Source organism: Pollachius pollachius, assembly GCF_949987615.1.
Source record: "Pollachius pollachius genome assembly, chromosome: 16".
NCBI classification, from domain to species: Eukaryota; Metazoa; Chordata; class Actinopteri; order Gadiformes; family Gadidae; genus Pollachius; species Pollachius pollachius.
The window spans coordinates 7230313-7250167 of NC_136949.1; the positions used below are offsets into that span (position 1 = coordinate 7230313).

Genomic DNA, 19855 nt, shown 5'->3' on the forward strand with positions numbered 1-19855 from the left:
GAGAGAGAGAGAGAGAGAGAGAGAGAGAGAGAGAGAGAAACAACATTTACATGTGAATTAGTTAGTTTTGGAGATAGAATTCATCACTAGGATCACATGAGGATCGCCAGGCAGGGCAAGGATGTCAGAGTTACTGAGTGCTGAGAATCAGAGAGAACTAAAGGAAGGGAGGTAGATGACTCATGGTTCCCAAAACCCAAAGGATTGTGGGTAGGAACTCTAGCAGACTTATTGACATCTCTCCAGCTCTCTCCTGATGTTGATGATTTGTTCTTATCTTCTGGTTCATCTCATTTTTGTGCTTCTTTATGATGTTGTATTGGCTTGTCTCTGCTTCAATGCCATCTATTTGTCAACGAGAATTGCAACTTTTGAGTATTTATAGTGAAGGTGTGTTTGTGTTTCTTTGTGTGTGTGAGTGTGTGTGTGTGTGTGTGTGTGTGTGTGTGTGTGTGTGTGTGTGTGTGTGTGTGTGTGTGTGTGTGTGTGTGTGTGTCTTTGTATGAGTTGCTGTCCACGTTTCTGTTTCCTTTGGACAGTATTCTGTATCGCACTATTTGCACCTATTTACATTTGGCAGCCGGAGTGTATTTTCAAACAGTTTTCAAACAGTTACGAGATTAGCTAGCTTTTTGCATTTTAGGGAGATAGGATCATTATTGTTTAGATGTGTGTGATCAATTATTTTTATGTGTTTATGCTCACTTTCCTGTTTACAATGAGAAGAGCTTGCACACATGCTATTTGTGTTTGTGTGTGTGTGTGTGTGTGTGTGTGTGTGTGTGTGTGTGTGTGTGTGTGAGAGAGAGAGTGTGGGTGTGGGTGTGTATCAGTCAATTTTTCACAGCACAGCATATTCCATGACTATTTTACTGTTTAAATGTTTGAATTCAGTGTTGATAGGATGAGAAACCTCAATGCAGCTGTGTTGTCTAAACAGAGGCAAACAAAAAGCTTTAGAGAGAGAGAGATGGAGAGAGAAAGAGAGAGAGAGAGAGATGAGGAGATGAGGGTGAGAGATTGTAGATCAATAGACAGATAGATAGAAATTATGTTTTAAGATAGATAATTATATTGCAAACTATAACTATATTGCACAAAGCTAGAGACAGAAAGAAAGGGATGGAGCAAGATGCTAGTGAAAGGCATTGAGATGATAGATAGAGAGAGACATTTAAGTTAAAGAGAAAAAGAGATATAGAGAGATGTAAAGTACGTGTGAGAGAGAGAGAGAGAGAGAGAGAGAGAGAGAGAGAGAGAGAGAGAGAGAAGGTTAAAAGAGGTCAGGGAGAAGACAGAAGAGCTAGTGAGATAATGTCTGGTTGAGAACTGGTTATTTATTTGTTTGCGCCTTGTATGATCGGGCAGATCCAATCTGGCAGGAGGGATGGCCTCAAATTGAACTCAGATTCAGGTCACAAACAAAGGAATAGAGAGGGGGAACGACTGAAGATTGAAGAGAAGGTTACACACTACAGAGATGTTGAGAGACCATTGACTTAGTGTTGCATCGCTGTATTTATAGATTGAAGTCATAGTCAAAGCTCTCTGCCTATCTGGCTGAATATAGCTTCTATTTTTTTTGTCTATTTATTCAAATAAACAGACAAATCCTCCTGCTGATACGGGGGGGAAAATGAAGGAAAATATGACCTTGTGAGAATTTTTTGTTGTTGATATTATCCTTTGTTGAAAGGGGGGATTTCTAGGTTTCCAGGGAACGTGGATGTTAGTGATTATGAAGCCCCAATGTGTGAGGAGACGTCTGTGCATCTTGTTTCACTATTTGAACATATACAAGGGTGAAGGCTGCAGAATGGAGGTCTCTGTAGTCTAGTGTCTAGTGGCTTGCTCAGAGGCACTACAGCAGGGTGTAGGAGGGTAAATCCGGGGTACTATAGGGGCGAGGGGGAGTGGGATTTGAACCCAATACAGGCTGCACTTAGAGAACAATGCTGCCTGGTGCATATTTTGGTTTCTTAGGAAACTAAAGATGGTCGCTCTTATTGAAATTCACAATGATTATACTTACTGGCAAGGTCAGCAAAAAAAAAAGCAACAAAATAAATATAGTGTATTGTTGAGTAGGGGATTTTATTGAAAGTGACGATGTACATGGGGATCAAACCCAGTTCCTTTAGGGTAGGAGTCAGACACCCTTCAGCCACCACACAGCCAAGGGTTGGTTCTATGCTGAAGTCATATCACTAATATAAACCATAACAACCAAAATTGGAGAACATGATTTTCCAACTCTTGGTACATGACGATCAGTAAATTGGGAACCTAAAAAAAATCCTTTGGATAATAGATCACTTTTTGGGAATTGGTTTATCCTGAATCCAGTTCTCGTGGGAAAATGGCTGACCCTAATAGTAATAATAATAATAATAATAATAATAAGGTTGACAACATTTCCTTTAACATGGAGAATTGACCACCCACATACGTACACTTGTGCTAGAGAGATTCAGACAGAGAGCTATGTGTCACACAAACAGACACCATTTGTCAAGCCGTATTTGCTGTTGGTTTAGTCATGTTATCACCTTGAGCCAAAGAGCAGAGTTTAGCATTCTATTATTCCAAATCAAAACAGATGTGCAACTGTGAAGCTGTGTTGTCTTGCTGTGTGTGCATATATTTGTGCATGTTTGTATGTCAGTGGGGGATTTTGCATGTGTGTGTGTGTGTTTTTTTTTTTGTGTGTGTGTGTGTGTGTGTGTGTGTGTGCGTGCGTATGTCTGTGTGTCTGCATCTGTGTGCATGTGTATAGGACGTGTGTGTGTGTTTGTTTTTGCATGTCTATGTGTGTGTGTTTGTGTTTCTGCCCGTGTGTGTGTTTGTTTTTGCATCTATGTGTGTGTGTGTGTGTTTGTGTGCGTATAAACAGAGCCCAATGGAATAGGGCTTATATAAAGTGAGGGGTTTATAGGACTGGTTAAAACTGATCACGAGGCCACAGGTACAGAGAATCAAGCCAAGCGGCTCTCTAAAGATAACTTAGAGGCTGCTAGCACTGCACGTAAATGCAATTGGCTGTTGAATAACTTAATTGGAAAAAAATAAAAATGTTTGAAAAGAGTCATATGAATGCCATATAGATATGAATAACATGAGTACATTCATACGTTTCAGTAATTTCCAAAACTTTTTTTCAATGGTCAAACTTCATGTGACTCTTACTCCCACTGACTCATTCAGTGGGAGAGTCTCCCCCTTTGCTCATTCCGAATCTCCCTTCTGGGATGAGGAATTAGGGTATCTTATTCCCAAATTCCTCCTGATTTTCCCCTCAGCTGGCCCGTCGAGCTTCGTGCTCTGGGCTGCGTGTTTGGGTGACACTGTGTGTATTGCGGCTGGAGTGGTTGGCTTTGACGAAGGCCATTTAGACCCTATGTGTTGAGTAACCCTTAGATTGTTAAGGGCGATGGGTTTTTCACATGTAAACACGCAGAGTGCCAGAAAATAGGGACTGAACCGAGCTCAGCTTATCTCCATCTTTCGATGAGAGGTTTATGTTTACTTTTCGTGAGTATGAAATGGAAAGCCCCAGCTGTGAGTGTGTGTGTGCATGTGTGTGTGTATGTATGCGTGTGTGTGTTTGTGTCTGTGTGTTTGTGTGTGTGTGTATATACGTTTGTGTTTGTGCGTGTGTGTGTGTGTGTGTGTCTGTGGTGCAAATGTGCATTTGTACCACAGACATGTCTGAAATCGTTTTGTAATGGCCAATTTACCATCACCACACAAGACAAACAAACAGTTGTGTTGCACCACGCTCATGCACACAATCATAATCAGGGTCGCAGACTTCCAACAAACTGCATTCTGCGGGTATTTATCTTGCTGTTATGATTTGGACTATTTGTCTTTGCGGCGCACTTGGAGCCACAGGCGTCCTTCTATACCGTCCAGTTGTACATGCATGTGTAAAACAGCATTTTACCACGGGATCCATTGGAGCTGTCTGATGTTCTACAGATAGACATATGTAGCCTATGGCCACCTGCTCACTCACATCATGGTTTAATAGGGCAAATGGCATAAATGCAATCAAGTTGGAAATCTAGTGATCACAAAAAGAGAATCTGAGTTGATTTACAATGGTGTTGACTGATACATACTTGATATCAGTAATGGAAACAACATTCTTTTGGATTAAGTACTAACGTGTAAGGAGCTGCAACCAAAAAAGTATTGTGGAACAGCATAATCTTCTTTTCAGTTTCACACAACAACAAGTTGAGAGGCCAGCATCCTGTCAATCACTGAAAAACATATTTTTCTTCTTCTTCTTCTCCTTCTTCTTCTCCTTCTACCGCTTCTTCCTTTTCTTTGCCAGTTTTTTCGATTCCTCCTCTTTCTCATCCCTCTTTATAGATTTAAACAATCCTAACCTTGTTAAGCACTTTGAATAACCAATGTGTCTAATACTGTGCTATACAAATAAATTTGACTTTGGCTTGGACTTTTGACTTTGTTTTGCGTTAACCAAAGGTTAAGACACCCATCCATTTGATGGACCTGGTAGTCTGTCAAATTGATGGATCCAAAGAACAGCTCACGAAGAGGACAGCAGGATGTCATGAAGACCTAGATGGAGGCAGCAGACAAAGGTCACCGAGACCCTGGGTGCACGGGGACGAGATGAACCAGCGCCATCGCCGTAAGTCAGATCTCCCAAGATCCCACGCAGCATTTCCTGTTATCTTAAGCTCCCATCGCCTCTGACCTATTTATGAAACCCAATAAAAACTGTGTCCTGTTTCTTTATAGCCATCCCCCCCCTTAGCCCCTTCCACGCAGTGGTCCTCCAGCTCCTATTATACTGCTGGCCATGCCAACAACAACACCTTCATGTTTTCTGAAGGTATTGTGTTCTATTGTGGCTTGAATACAATCTCTTTTTCTCTCTCTCTCCCACTCTCCATCTCTCTCTCTCTCTTTCTCTATCTCACTCTCTCTTTATCACTTACTATTAATAATGTATTATGTTATAATGTAACTATTTTTATAACTTAAATATGTGAAGAATAATACGAATTATAAACATAAGATCAAAATAGTTCAAAATACGATCCTTCTCTATCTCTGCCCCTGCTTCTCTCTCTCTCTCTCTCTCTCTCTCTCTCTCTAGTCAAAATCAAGACCTTAGGTCACCTGAGGACCATGAACAGTAACGGGGTGAACGGAGTAGACTAGAACAAAACGCCTAATGTGATTTCATCGCCTAACATCTTCCTGCTGTTTGTGGCCCCGATGCGAGTGATGCTGCATCCCATATGTCATCATGTTGATTTATGAACATTGAATCCATGTGCAACCACTGATGACATCAAAACGCTAAATAAAACCATGCACTGTAACAACATTTTCAGGCACAATGACAAGGAGTTTGTGTCTGAGGTTTTTTTTCTGCACACACAGCTCAATATCGGAATGACAATTTTGAGTTTTGTGTGAAATAATTGTAAACAACATGAAGCACATCAGGTAGGAGGTCAGAACAACACAAGACAGATATTGAAAGTGTCAGCCAACACCTTGGCAGCAGGATCACTCTTGGTGGGGCCATGAGACTGGACCGGTCTGCTTTTATTTACGGAGAGAAGCCAGACAGTAATAAGCAGAAACACTGAGTCACTGGCTGCCCCACGATTATACACACACACACACACACGCACACACACAAACACATGCACACACCAACACACACACACACACACACGCATATGCCAACACACACACACACCAACACGCACACAAACACAAGCCAATACACACACACAAACTCTCACACACACACACACACACACACACACACACATCAATGGCACAATACTGCAAGATCAGCTCCCATGATAGTGACTCATATGTGTGTGTGTGCGTGCATGTTTGTGTGTGGTTGTGAGAACCCCTGTCCGAAAAGCAGCCTGTGGGGAAATGAAGTACAGGATTCCTTACTCACCGTAAGCACCATGACCCCCCTCAGATACTCGAAACAAAGCCCAGGGAATCTATATATATAGCTTGTGTCTCAGCCACAATACTCTCTCCCTGGGTGGACCTATTAACCATGAATGGTGTAGGTGCAAGTTAACCAGCATACACAGGCCTGTGACTGACAATCAGGCCCGCCGCTCCCTATACGCAGAGTACGCAGAGTACGTAGGGCACCAAGTACCTGGGGGGGGGCACCAAAACTTATGGTTTGTAAAAAAAATAAAAAAAATTAAATAATTATTACATTATTGAATTAAAAAAATATATAAATTAGTTATGAAGAGGCCCACCGTTGCTTTTTCTTAATTGCATAACCTATCACTAAATTTCGGCAATTATATGTTTTTACCTAGTATATAAAAAGAGGCTCCCCTCCCCCCCCCCCCCCCCCCCCCCCCCCCCATTTTTCCCTTTCCCTCTCTACCTAATATATAAAAAGAGGGGAGCTTCTTTTTATATATTAGGTAAAAATGGCCAGCAGCGGCCCTGCTGACAATATACACACAAGATTTGTGCTTGAGAGAGAGAGGGGGAGAGAGACAGAGACAGAGACAGAGAGATTGAGAGAGAGAGCGAAAGATGGAGAAAGAGACAGAGACAGAGAGAGACAGAGGCAGGGAGATTGATAATGAGAGAGTGAGAAAGAGGGAGAGAGAGAGAGAGAGATACAGCTGAGCATATTCCTCACAGATGAGCAAGGAGTGACAGATCAACACGTCCAGCTGAACCAAGTGGTGGTCCGCTGGGTGGCCATGGGCGAGGGCTATAGAGTGACACATGGAGAGAGAATGGAACAGGTAAACTACAGACAGAGTCTCCCTTCCTCATGAACTGATCCAAATATAATGAAAAAGAAATTCCACATTTCCCAAACCTCCAAAAAAGACAAGATACAGAAACTCCTAGTTAGTGAACAAATAAATCCAGCCCAGCTGGTGTGAGCGTTTGATTCATCATGTCACAGAGAAGAAATGTTTCCTAATGGAAAAAGAAGCGAATGAAAGAGTCATATTGACATCTATGTCATTGATGCGTGTGGATTGAATGTTATCAATCAGTCAAACTCATTTTTATACATCTTTTTTTCATATCTTAGCAACATATTTCTTTCATTTAATTTATTTCAGTTTTAGTCATGCCACTAAAACTTTATTCAATTAAATTCAGAGAGAGAGAGAGAGAGAGAGAGAGAGAGAGAGTGAAAGGGTTAGGGTTAGGGGGAAGGAAACAATAAGAATCTATGACTAAGTGTGTGTGGACACAGGCATGCATGGCAGTGTGTGTATTTGAGTGTGTTTGTATATATGTATGTGTGTGTGTGTGTGTGTGTGTGTGTGTGTGTGTGTGTGTGTGTGTGTGTGTGTGTGTGTGTGTGTGTGTGTGTGTGTGTAAATCAAACACATGATTAATAATGAAAAAGGCAAACAAAAAGAGGGGAACATTCTGTACTTTGTGTGGTATACATAACGCATCTACCTAGAATGACGTCAAGAGATTAACCTTGTGAAAGTGTGAGTAATTACCATAGCTCCGAACTAATAACTACCATGAGGAACACCGTGTAGTGATTGAATTAAAATTCTGTTTGAAAATTAAGTTTCCTTTTTTTATTTTACAGCACACACACAGACATTTGAGTTGGCTCCAATGTCTTCATTTTCAAGGATATTGGATGTTGATAAATGAAAGCCTGCTTTCGTGCAAGTTCAGAGAATCCCATGGCAAATGCTAAGGTTGGCTTCACGCATCTGTCTGTTGTTTGGTGTACATTCACGTTGTTTGTTTAACAGGTCCTTGTGGGGGATGCATCCCCACACAGACACTCAATCACCATCAGGAACCATTGGTTCATCATTGTCTACACAGGATGTTTTTAATGAAAGCTTTTTGGGACAAGAATCAATGGAAGGTGCAATGCTGAATATAAAAATTAAGTAGCACTAATGCGTTTATTTTTCGTAATATGAATCTATTATTTGAGTCATAAAATAAAATGAAAATGCAATCCTACTCAATTTTAATTTTTCTCCTCTTCTCATCAAATCCTTGTCAAATGTGGATTTGAACTTTCAAACTGAGCCTGAGTTGAATTAGAGTGAAATAGTAGTAGTAATAATAGTATTCTACATTTTTAAATTTACATTTAGATTCCATGTCAAGCAGTATAAAAAGAACCACGAAATCAAGGAGCTAGCTCGCTACTTCCCCAGGTGCAAAGGGTTAGGGTCAGGTTTAGGGTTATGGTTAGGGTTAGGGTTAGGGTGAGGGTTAACTCTAAACCTAACCCTAACCATAACCAATCGGAGGAGAGACATTCTAACCAATCACAGGCGAATCAGAGGCGAAAAAGGCGGTACTTGCCCCTACCATCCTACGAAAAAAAGATTTGCTCACAGGGTCCTATGTTCCCCGGTCACATACAAAGCGGGGAACATAGGACCCGGGGAACATAGATACACTCCCCTGGCTAACTAATGACGTCCTTCGGAGGTATGGTACGTTCACTGATGAATTGGCTGATTTAGTTGAGAACAATTCAATTCAAGAAACCTTGGCAGAATACTCACCGAGGATATCAACAAAGTGGTCACCGCCAACCTCTTAGCTATTGTTGATCGCCTTGCTCCGGTGGTTCCTGGCCATGTTGTAAGGGGGCAGCCAGCAATCTCCTTCCCTTTTGGAATATCGAAGGCTACATACTGCAAGTTATAAAATAAAAGATTGCGGATCTGTTTGGCATAAGTCATCGGACCATTCATCAGAGAATGTATGACAATAGACTGAGGTATATTACTCACTGTTAGTATGACAAAGGACTTGAATCTGCCAAATATATTTTAAAGGGGACATCTCATACCACCAGGTGTGAGTGTGATTAGCCATTACAAGCAGGTTTGAAAATGTGCAGCATTGTGACATCACAGGTTGGCGTGTCCATCTATCCGTCACACATCTAGATGGACACGCCCACCTGTGATGTCACAATGCTGCACATTTTCAAACCTGCTTGTAATGGCTAATCACACTCACACCTGGTGGTATGAGATGTCCCCTTTAAGAAATGTGTTATTTTTTTTGTTGTTGCAGAATGTCTGATATGTACTTTCAAACTCTGTATTACTCACCCGAACACAGGGTAAAGAATGATGGGATAGCTTCTGCGTGTCAGAAGTGCAAAGTAAGTTTAGACAATTGAAAGCGATAGAAATCCATAATCAAATACAGCGGAAGCTCGTCCCAGTTTTTACAGGCGGGGCCCTCATCACAAAACCCTTTTAAATGAATTTGAACTAGTAAGTCTCCATTCAAACAATATGAATGATACTACCATCTGTACAGATCATGATAGATATCATGCATCACATCAACACTTGGAAGCTTCGTGACATTCCCCACACTATTTGCAGTGACAATATAAGCTACCTGTCATACTCCCACTGTGTGTCGTTAACATTGCGTATATAGTTTGTCCTTCAGGTTGGACATATCTTCACTTTTCCCCCCTCAGTTTCAAGAGTACGTGATTCATTAAGAAGAGTTGATGTGGCTGGGATGGGATCGCGAGCCATGGCCAATCTCACACTTTGACAGCAGGAGGGAGCGTTGATGTCACCTGTTGCTCCAAGCCATCTGTGTCTCTCTTGCTCAGCTGCACAATGGGTTTTGACTTTTAGCGGGCCAATTTTGGAAAATGCTAATTCAAATTGGATGATTGCGTTTTTAAACTCATTCATGACTCAAATAATGTATTTATATAATGAAAACTCAAGAGCCAATATAATTTGATTATTGTCCTACAAATGCTTCCATAGTCTTCTCACTTGTCTGTCTCTCTCGCTGTCTCTGTCTGTCTCTCTTACTCTCTCCCTCTCCCTTGCAACATTATCAGGAAGGAACACCTATAAAGCTGTCATCAAATATTTAGCCAAATGATACAAATTAAGAAAACAACAATTCGATTCTCATTCATATACATGCAGCCTGGCCTGTTCCATGTGTTGACCAGGGTGGCTAAATGTTAGCAACAAACTGCAGACTTGCCCGCTACCTTGGGTTTGGGATGGGGAAAACTAGCATGCTGTCATTAGCATGCTAACGGATGCACGAGCAAACTAGTGGTTCCTCCACCGCAAAGGAACAGAGGACAGAATGTGGGAATGTGTTGAGTGTAGTTTGATTCATTCCTGTTGTTGTTGGCTAACTCCTTGCATTGCACTTACTTACTTTCAGCATATCACTCACGGCACCGACAAGACATTGCCGTGACGAATTATGCCCCCCTTTTTAATACAGCGTGAGACAAGCAACGGGGATTTCAGACAGTTCCCACTCTTTCGGAGCCGTTGCAGGATTAATTAGAAGCAGGTTTCATTGCTGATGTGTTTGTTTCCTAAGTTCCCATAGTTATTATCAACCCGTGGCCATCGCCTCCCCTTATTCGTATCAGGGAAGAAGCCTGCTTCTCATCACACCACCACTATGGGAATACAAGGCTGTCAAAACCATTGTTTTTGTGTGTTTCCTTTTACTAATAACATAGAATTACTCCCCTTACAATAATACACAACACATTATAGAATTTCTTGATTATATATAAATAATTGAATTTGATTGATAGCTATTATCATGTTGGTTTATTTGAACTCTTGGAGATATTGGCTAATAAACAATGACAATGTGCTTGTCAGATGTTTTCAGTGTGGGTTGTGGTGACAATATGATGACCTACGCAGCTCCTAATGTTGGAATAATGAAACCGTTCAGCCTATTTGCATGTATGTTGTGTATTGTGTGACCATGCATGAATGTATCTGTGCATATGGGGATTGAATGTGTGTGTGTGTGTGTGTGTGTGTGTGTGTGTGTGTGTGTGTGTGTGTGTGTGTGTGTGTGTGTGTGTGTGTGTTTGTATATGTTTAAAACACAATCTGAATTTAAGATCTTAGATTATTGTTACTTAAAAAAATAAAAAGAGAGCATAACTTGATCATTCCATCATCGCAAGATAACAACCCACAAATATGTGTGGAATCAAAAATCTGTCTTGTCACGAGACACTTAAACCTTCATTCATGCTTTCTACGGTCTTGGGTTTAGTTCGCTCCCCCTTCCGTCTGCACTTTTTTTTCTCCGAAAGACTTGATATACCTTGCTCTCCGCTTCTTCGGTACCCAGGGAATGATGGGGAACGGTCTTTTGCTTGGCATTTGGCTCGTTTCGACGATTGGATTTTCATCAATTCGCATCGCTGACTGCTAATTGAATTTGTCTTGATCTGATTTCACATGAATGAGGTAGGCTACATTGGAATGATTGTCAATGGTTTCATTGGCTTTTTACAAGATAATATGTGATTGGTGTTAGCGTTATTTTTCACATGTTTGTTTGAGCCGTCACTTTAGGTAGTATCATTTCTTAAATATTGTATATTCTTTCGATGTAACGCTATAACGAGGTGATCCCATTGTCACGTCTATGTGATTTGTTATACCTTTTCTTTATAGATTATAAAAAAAAATTGTGGAATAGGCATGATTTTCTTCCTGAATTTGATTAACATAGCAGATTCTAAAATGTAAGAATATTTGTTAAATAAACTCGGTTTACAAATTGAATCTTACTATTATCCAAACGGGGATTGTGCGCCCTCTGCTGACTATGAATGTACCATGCAGGGTTAAAATATAAATACATATCCTCTGTCTCTCTCTCTCTCTCTCTCCCTCTCTCCCTCCCTCCCCCTTTCTCTTTTCTCTACCTCTCTCTATCTCGCTCTCCCCCTCCCTCCCTCTCCCTCCCTTCCCCCTTTCTCTCCCTCTCCATCTCTCTCCCTTTCCCTCTCTCTCCCTCTCTCAGCATGATGAACCCCCTGCATCTCCTCTGCCTGGTGCTCTGCATGGCCTCCTCCTCACAGGCCTCTGGAACCCAAGATAAACACAATGTGGTTGCTGACCACGCGCTGCTGAAGCAGCCAGGCCCCCCGGTGGTGCTGGACCTCTACACAGAGACCCTCGCCCCGCCTGCCTTCAGGGGCCATGGCGGGCCCCAATTTGACCCCCAACGCAGCCCGGAGCCGCTGCTCTGCGGCATCGAGTGCCAAAGCGCCTTGCCGCCCTTGGACCAGGCCGAGCAAGAGAGGATTCTGGGATACGAGACGCTGCAGGACAACGGCGCGCGCACAAGGACCCGGGTCTCTCTACGCGGCTTCGGCAACACCTCCTCACGCCGGACGTCCCGCGAACCCGCGCCCAAACGCAGCAAACGGCAGGTCTTCGGCCCGGACGGGCGATTCGTCATCTCCGGCTCCCACTTCGTCACCAGCTACCCGTTCTCTTCGGCGGCGCGTCTCTCCACGGGCTGCTCCGGCGTCTTGGTCTCCCCCAGGCACGTGCTCACGGCGGCCCACTGCGTCCACGACGGGAGGGACTACCTGGAGGGGGTCCCCCGGCTACGGGTGGGGCTGCTCCAGCTGAAGGCCAAGAGAGGAAGAGGAGGAGGAGGAGGAGGGAGGAGGAGAGGCGGAGGGAGGAGACGGGGAGGAGGAGGACAGGCTGAGACGGTCCAGGAGGAGAACGGGGAGGAGGAGGAGGAGGAAGAGGGCGAGGAGGACAACAGCGTGGACCCGGTGGCGCCCGGCGGCGTCCGGGGGCAGGGCGGGAGAAGGAGGCTCTCAAGACGGAGGGGAAGGAGGGCGAGGGCACCGGCTGCAGGCAAGAGGCAAGCGAAGGAGGGAGTGGCCGGGACGGGCGACGGGGGCTACAGCCGTCGGCGGCGCACGGCCCGCAGCACAGCACCACCCAAGCACCCGGTGTTCCGCTGGTCCAGGGTCAAGCAGACACACGTTCCAGCCGGTTGGATCCAGAACGACGACAACAACAACAAGAGCAACAGCCGATCGGTGTCGGCCGACTACGACTACGCCCTCCTGGAGCTGAAGAGGCCGGTGAAACAGACGCCCATGTCTCTGGGCGTCGCCCCCCACGACCAGCCCCTGACGCGGATCCACTTCTCGGGCTACGACCTGGAGAGGGCCCCCTCGGACGGGAGCGAGAGGGTGGTGTACCGCTTCTGCAGAGTGGCCCAGGAGTCGGACGACCTCATCTACCAGCACTGCGACGCCCAGCAGGGGGCGGCAGGCGCCGGCGTGTACGTCCGCGACCAGCAGGAAGTGGACGGCGGGAAGGGGAAGTGGCGGCGGCGGGTGATCGGCGTGTTCTCGGGCCACCGCCGGGTGGAGCTGGAGAGCAGCCGGCAGAGGGACTTCAACGTGGCGGTGAGAATCACGCCGGCCAAGTACGCCCAGATCTGCCACTGGATGCACGGGGATCCACGGCGCTGTGAGGCGGTTTGAGGTGTGGGGGCGGTCTGGCTCGAATGGAGAACTTAGAACTAAACATCTACTAACTTACTTTTGAAACGTCGACCGTCCAGTCTATCAGTTGGTTGTCACAGATGACTTATGTCTAGACCAAATTGGGTTACTCTCTAATCCCTAGTCACCTCCTTAAAGGGGTGATATTATGCCAGCAGGTGTGAGTGTGATTAGCCATTACAAGATCTGCCTTTTTCCTGTTTTAGTGACAACACAAGTGGGAGTGTCCACCTAGATGCACGACGGATGGAGGCATTATATCACCCCTTCAAATCCTTGCAGAGGGGGATGTATGAGACGTCAGTTGAATCCTCTTAAATCGTGGTTGGCTCCCATCAGTTTTGAAACCTTCCTAGAAATCAAACCAAGTTCACTTTAAAAAATACATATGTAACTGCAAGATAATACACGTGTTACTGGTGCTAGCCTATCGCAGTCCTTTGGTGCTCATGGTGAATCTTAATTAATAAATATCAGCAAGGTCATCGTCGTTTTGCGCACATTGTCAATTATTGTATTTGTTTGTAACACATTATGTATCAATACATATGGCTATCTAAGAAATAATAATATACATTATAATTGTTGTTTAAGAATGATGATGATGTCAGATTGGCACTGATTTTAATGTCCATTCTATTGTAGCTCTCCTTTGGTCACACTATTAGCAATAATCATATAGCAGTAGCAATAGCATGAATGGTAGGTTTGTGTACATAACTATACCAGACCGGGTAGATAAGTGATGAGTCATGGAGGTTGGTTTGGATCAGTGTAGTTTGTCTTTTATTGCATCACATTTGGACTCACATGCAAGTGGGGGTCTGGGGCTGGTGGTGGTGTGGTGGGTTGAAGGGGTGGGGGGGGGGAGGGTAAGAGTTTCAGGTATCAATCCCATCCATAAAAATAAAAAAACACATAAACACAGCCTTCAAAGGAGTACCAGGAACACATTATGTATCCACATCCTGTTTGTTTGAAGTGTTTTTAATCACTTTCATTTTATTTTCCAACACTTTGTAATGCCACAACGGATTAAGATACTCACTTTTGTAAATAAACAACACACAGAACACCCAGCGTATATTTGAGTGCTTTTACAGTGAGTACCCAAGATTGCCCTCTTGGGTCACATTCCAATCAAAAGTTAAATAAAATCAACCATTTTCACCTCCTCTTGTACAGTAAGATTACATATCTGTCCATCGTTCAGGACCAGAGAATGCTGAGCGATTTCTTTTTAGAAATTGAATAATTCCCAGAGTTTACCTCGTGTTGCATGCCATGGTGCAATACCATTCCACACCAGCAGAGAGCGCAACAGATAACACTTGAGGCTGGTGTTGCATTCAATACTGCCTCTGAATACAGTGTAAGATATGTACAAAGAAAGCCGGGGCTTTTTTTTAATCTGTTTGCACATTTTCCTCCATGATTTGTTGAAATAACGAAAAATATATATTTTTGTTCTCAAAAAAGTTAAAAGAAAAATATGTATAATCTATACTCAAAATATACTAAAATGCATATGTCAATTGAACACAGTTCACAATTTGCTATCGATAATCATAAATGATAAAAATGAAAGCAACAACTTTGGAAAAAAAGACTAAGCTAATAGCACTATAGAGTTTGTTAAATAGAAACAGTGCAAGATGGAGGCTTTTTTTCAAAAAGTTACATTTTGATATTCAGAACTGTTCTCAGAGAGGTTTGGTGTACCAATGGCAGGGAGAATGGATGGTCGTAATCACGGAAGAACATCTATGTGTTTACTGATGTCATGAACATAGCTCACCATTAGGTCAAATGACAAGGGAAACGGTGGGGATTGGCCAGTGAGGTATATACACACACACACACACACACACACACACACACACACACACACACACACACACACACACACACACACACACACACACACACACACACACACACACACACACACACACACACACACACACACACCATACACAGTCCACATTTAACAACAAAGTCCTCGGCTGGGAAGATGCGTAAATGAAACTAAACACATGTCCACCATTCAAAAAGTCACCTGATACACATAAACCCAGAATGAATCTAAATACAATGGGGGTCATTTTTTTGGGGTTGTTTTTTTTGTTTTTTACATCATAATATACTAAGTAAAGATTAACACTGAGGTACACCCATACTCACACACATACACACACATTAAACAGAATAATATTTTTTTCTGTATCTAGGGTTCACATTCACGGTTGTGCTACAACATTTGATGGGGTGAGGGGGGGTTTAAGTTAAGGGGCTGTGTAAGCTGATGGCTGATGTATAGCTGAGAGGAGGGGGGAGGGTTGGGGTGGTCTGGAACGAGGGGGAAGGCAGTAAGGGGAAGGCGCACACATCCACAGCCGCAGAGCTCCAGACACAACAACCTCTGGGAGACAGAGAGAGAGAGAGACAGAGAGAGACAGAGAGAGAGAGAGAGAGAGAGAGAGACAGAGAGAGAGAGACAGAGAGGGAGAGTGTATGAAAGAAAGAGAGGAAGGCAGAGAGAGTAATCAGGAAAAATGAACCACATTAGTGTTATTTTCACTATGGCCACATTGTTAACATTAACATAACGTTAAAATGCAAATCAAATGCAAACCTCAAACAGAGAGAAAACCATCACAGATATCAAGCACCACCACGCAAAGACAGATTTGTTACCTTACCTTTAGGGGGCTTTCTGGGTAGCAGACTACATGAAGTCTTTAATGTTGAGGTCGTCCAGGGCGTTTCTGGGGGGAGGGGGCCTCCTAGGGCTCTGGGTGACCCCCGGGGACATCTGCAGACACACGGCCAGGTTATCACTCACGCTAACGCCAGCAGAAACACGCCCACTAGCTAAGTCCAACTCTTTTTGGGGTCGTCATGCAGGTGAAGCTCACACACACACACACACACATCTAGCTAACTCAGCTATCTCTATCCCCCGACTACAGGAGTGTCTCGGGACATGCTGGTCTAGAAGCATTGAATATCCCTCCCTGATTCTTTTTTTATTATATGTAATACTGTAATAAAACAATGTGAATAATACCACAGATGATGTATTGTTAGTACAATCATGCTGCAACCAATAGGAGGTGCTAAACCTCGCTATTGTCTCACAAACGGTCGCCCCTAAGTCTACGTGTGAGCCTATGTGTGTGTGTGTGTGTGTGCCAGTGTGTCTGCGTGAGTGCGTATCTTTGCTCCTTGATTATTACCGGGGCGCCAGTGGCGGCTCCAGCAGCGGGGAAGCCCGGCCTAAGCATAGGCATCATGGGGGCCCCACCTCCCGGGGACCCCGACTATATTACCGAGGATACCGCGGGAGAGAGGAGAAACACAAGTAAGAGACAATCTCAACCTGGGGACGTTTGATGTGCGTGTTGTGTTCTGATAGGGTGTTGTGTTCTGATAGGCTGCCTGGAAGAGGTCAAAGGCCACCGCTAGGTGTTCCTAACGTCCCGGGGGGCCTCAGTAGGGGCCCGGGACTGCCGGTCTTACCATGCTGTAGGTGGGGTAAGTGCCCATAAATGCTGGGACCCCAGCAGGTGCAGTCTATGGGTGTTGCGGAGCGGGGAGGGGGGTTGAGGGAGAGGGAGGGAGGTTGGGATGTTACAATGCGACATACAACAACCACGGGTGAAAGCACTGCAGGCGAAGACGCACGACACACACACACACACACATCACCACGGCAACGCAGGACAGGGGGCGACGACAGGGGAGAAGGGGGTCACACGTGATGTACATGTAGAATGCTAAGCTAAGACATTAAGACATTAAACGCTTACGAAAAACAAAGGACCAACAGGTAACGGACCAGACGTATAGCAATAGAGAGAGCCGGATCATCTAAAGTAAGCCTAATTGGTTCATGTGGGGTTCAATGTTTGATAGATCGTGGAAAAATCTTTAAAGGTGTCTTCGACGTAAATTTAAAGTTACGGCGAAATGGCTTGTACAATGTATTGATTTAAAAATACAGCTAGTTGCTGCTGCTTAGGTGACTTTCTATGCAAACAGAAGTGCAAAATATAAAGCAGTAAGAGAGGCAGACAGGTAGCTTTGGGTTGCATAGCTACTGCTTAAACATCATACAATGTTAAGCATAGAAGTTGTTTCAAAGTCACAGCTTCCTTCTTGAGCACTAACTCTTGCCAACTCGTCGCTCTCCAGAAGGTCTCGAACAAATACATTTCTGAAGAAATAGAAGGTTAGAGTAGTTATTGAACTACCCTTGCCTGGAATTGTATTCGCTTTTAGTCATTTGGATGGAGTTGTAACATTGACAACAAGCATCTGACTTTTACTTTGACACATCCTTGATTTTTTTTTATTTGCTGGGCCGCTCAGAATGTCATATGTCATGACGATTGGATAACCCTGGAGAGCCTGAAGAGGGCAACACTTGCGATTTGCTGGATGCCCTGTCTGTCACGGCCATGCGGCTCCACTCCATGCTATAGGACACAGACAACATTTACCATGGGAGCACCCCAACTTGGGGGAGCTACCTGAGTCGGTTGGGCTCCCAGCGAGAGATCTGTGGTGGAGAGAGGGCAAGGAAGAGCAGGAGAGAGAGAGAGAGACAGAGAGAGATAGAACAAGGTATAAGTTGCCTTTCTTTGAATTTACATCTTTCTACAGTTATATCAGATTTGGGTCATTCAAAGCTTTCTTTTTCTAATTTCTCAGGTTCAATGAACATAACTTACATGACGCAAAAAACATGAAAAAGAGACCTTGCAGTCAACAAGGATGCAACTCGCTCCATGCTAATATAATGTGTGACTGTAGCTCCGATAATCAGTCTCTCGTTATCTTAACATACTGGCTGTTGTCTAAATTCATCGGGCTACTTACTCCCCGCCATGCTAGCCATGGTGGCATCCAGGTCAGTGGCCTGTGGGGTGACGGCTGGCTTCATGACGTCTCCTAGGCCATCGAAAGCTACAGCAGACGGGGGACAGCACAACGTGGTTAGAGAGAGGGCTCAGAGCACCAGAGATTCACAGAGAAGATGAACCAAACCGGGTTCTTCATCATATGCTAATCATATTTATGTCGCGGCTAATGGAATGATAGTAGAATAATACTAAAAGCAGGGCTAAAAATGAAAACTGTTTCCGTTTACAGTATCTTTTTTTATAAACAATGTATGTCTGCGGTGTATAATTGCTTTTATCTTCTCGTATCTTTATTGGAATTTTTTTGGTGTGTTTTAAGGGCGCTCTATATATACATTTGCCGGTAACATTTTACAGTAATGTTCAGTCATAAATCATTTATAAGCCTATAGTTAATGATGAACTTATCATTAACAATTCATTAATTTAGGACCACTAGTACTAATAGTATTCTACATTGATGCGTATAGTAATCACTATGATAACAATGATTTAGTATTCACATGATATTAATCAGAGGGAACACACACACACACACACACACACACACACATGCACGCACTGACGCACACTCTGACAAAATCATATGCAAATAAAAATCTGCAAGAAACCAGCCAATAACTAGTGGTTTAAAACCAAGGCAACTACAACAGTATTTCATTTTCCTCTACAGAAGTCTGCAGTAGAGACATACGGCTGGTACTTAATTTCACACACACACAAACGCGCACACACACACTCCCATTCCAAATGCCAGGCGTCACAGTGCGGCGTGGTGCTGCTAAGCTCGTAGCACTGCAATGCAGCAGTGCACTGTGGGAAATTAGCGTGGCACTCACCCAATCAAAAGGCAGGAAGCAAGCAATGAGCCAAACCATGAGCCAGATGAAAAGCAAGGAAAGAACGTGTTAAAGGGAGCAAAAGAGAATGATCAGAGAGAGAAAGTGAGACAGAGATGACACAATGAAGTGAGATAGTCAATGCAAAATAAATGATTCCAATACAGATGAGTTATTGTGACACAGAGGAAGACGAAAGATAGCAAGAGGAAAGGAAAAGTTAGGTCTCTATAGCGGTCGTATTAGTCGAAGTACTCATCGACCATCAGTTACGTCACATGCAGAGACGCTGACAGGGGGGGAAACCAGGCGAACACAGGTGAGAAAGGCCACTGTTGCCAGGGTGACACAGTTCCCATGGTTACAGCCACTTGGCCAGTGAAATGACGGCGGCGAGGGATGGAAGGGGAAATCCCACGAGACTCATTCATTCATAAATATGCACACGGTATGCGTGCTGAATTTGAGATGTATGACTCATGATGTTAGATAGAGAGACCTATCTGTACATAAAGCTTTGAATACACATGTTCAACAAACTATGGTCCGTCACACAATACACCTCATCCAATGACCCGAACATTTACAATACAGAGAGTATGAGGAATACAGGCTGTGGTGTGGTATTGAGGTATGGACAACCCACATTATAGTTATTGAAGGATCAACAACATTTGGGCCATAAAACCGGCAAAAACAGTCATCAATAGGAG

General features: G+C 43.8%; 2 protein-coding genes across 2 annotated transcripts; one reads left to right on the forward strand and one right to left on the reverse strand.

Annotated features, from left to right (window-relative positions):
• Positions 1-11101: 11101 nt before the first annotated feature.
• Positions 11102-14180, forward strand: LOC307087614 (inactive serine protease 35-like). The gene is made up of 2 exons (XM_079753235.1): positions 11102-11297; positions 11860-14180. Exons 1-2 carry the CDS (start codon positions 11293-11295, stop codon positions 13352-13354), a joined length of 1500 nt encoding a protein of 499 aa, XP_079609361.1. The 5' UTR covers positions 11102-11292; the 3' UTR covers positions 13355-14180.
• Positions 14181-16103: 1923 nt separating this feature from the next.
• snap91b (synaptosome associated protein 91b) lies at positions 16104-18323 on the reverse strand (the record flags this gene model as incomplete). Its single annotated transcript, XM_079754241.1, has 5 exons — positions 16104-16190; positions 16615-16698; positions 16898-16951; positions 17881-17939; positions 18260-18323. The coding sequence occupies 5 exons, from the start codon at positions 18321-18323 to the stop codon at positions 16104-16106; spliced, it is 348 nt and encodes a 115-aa protein (XP_079610367.1).
• Between the last annotated feature and the right edge of the window lie 1532 nt (positions 18324-19855).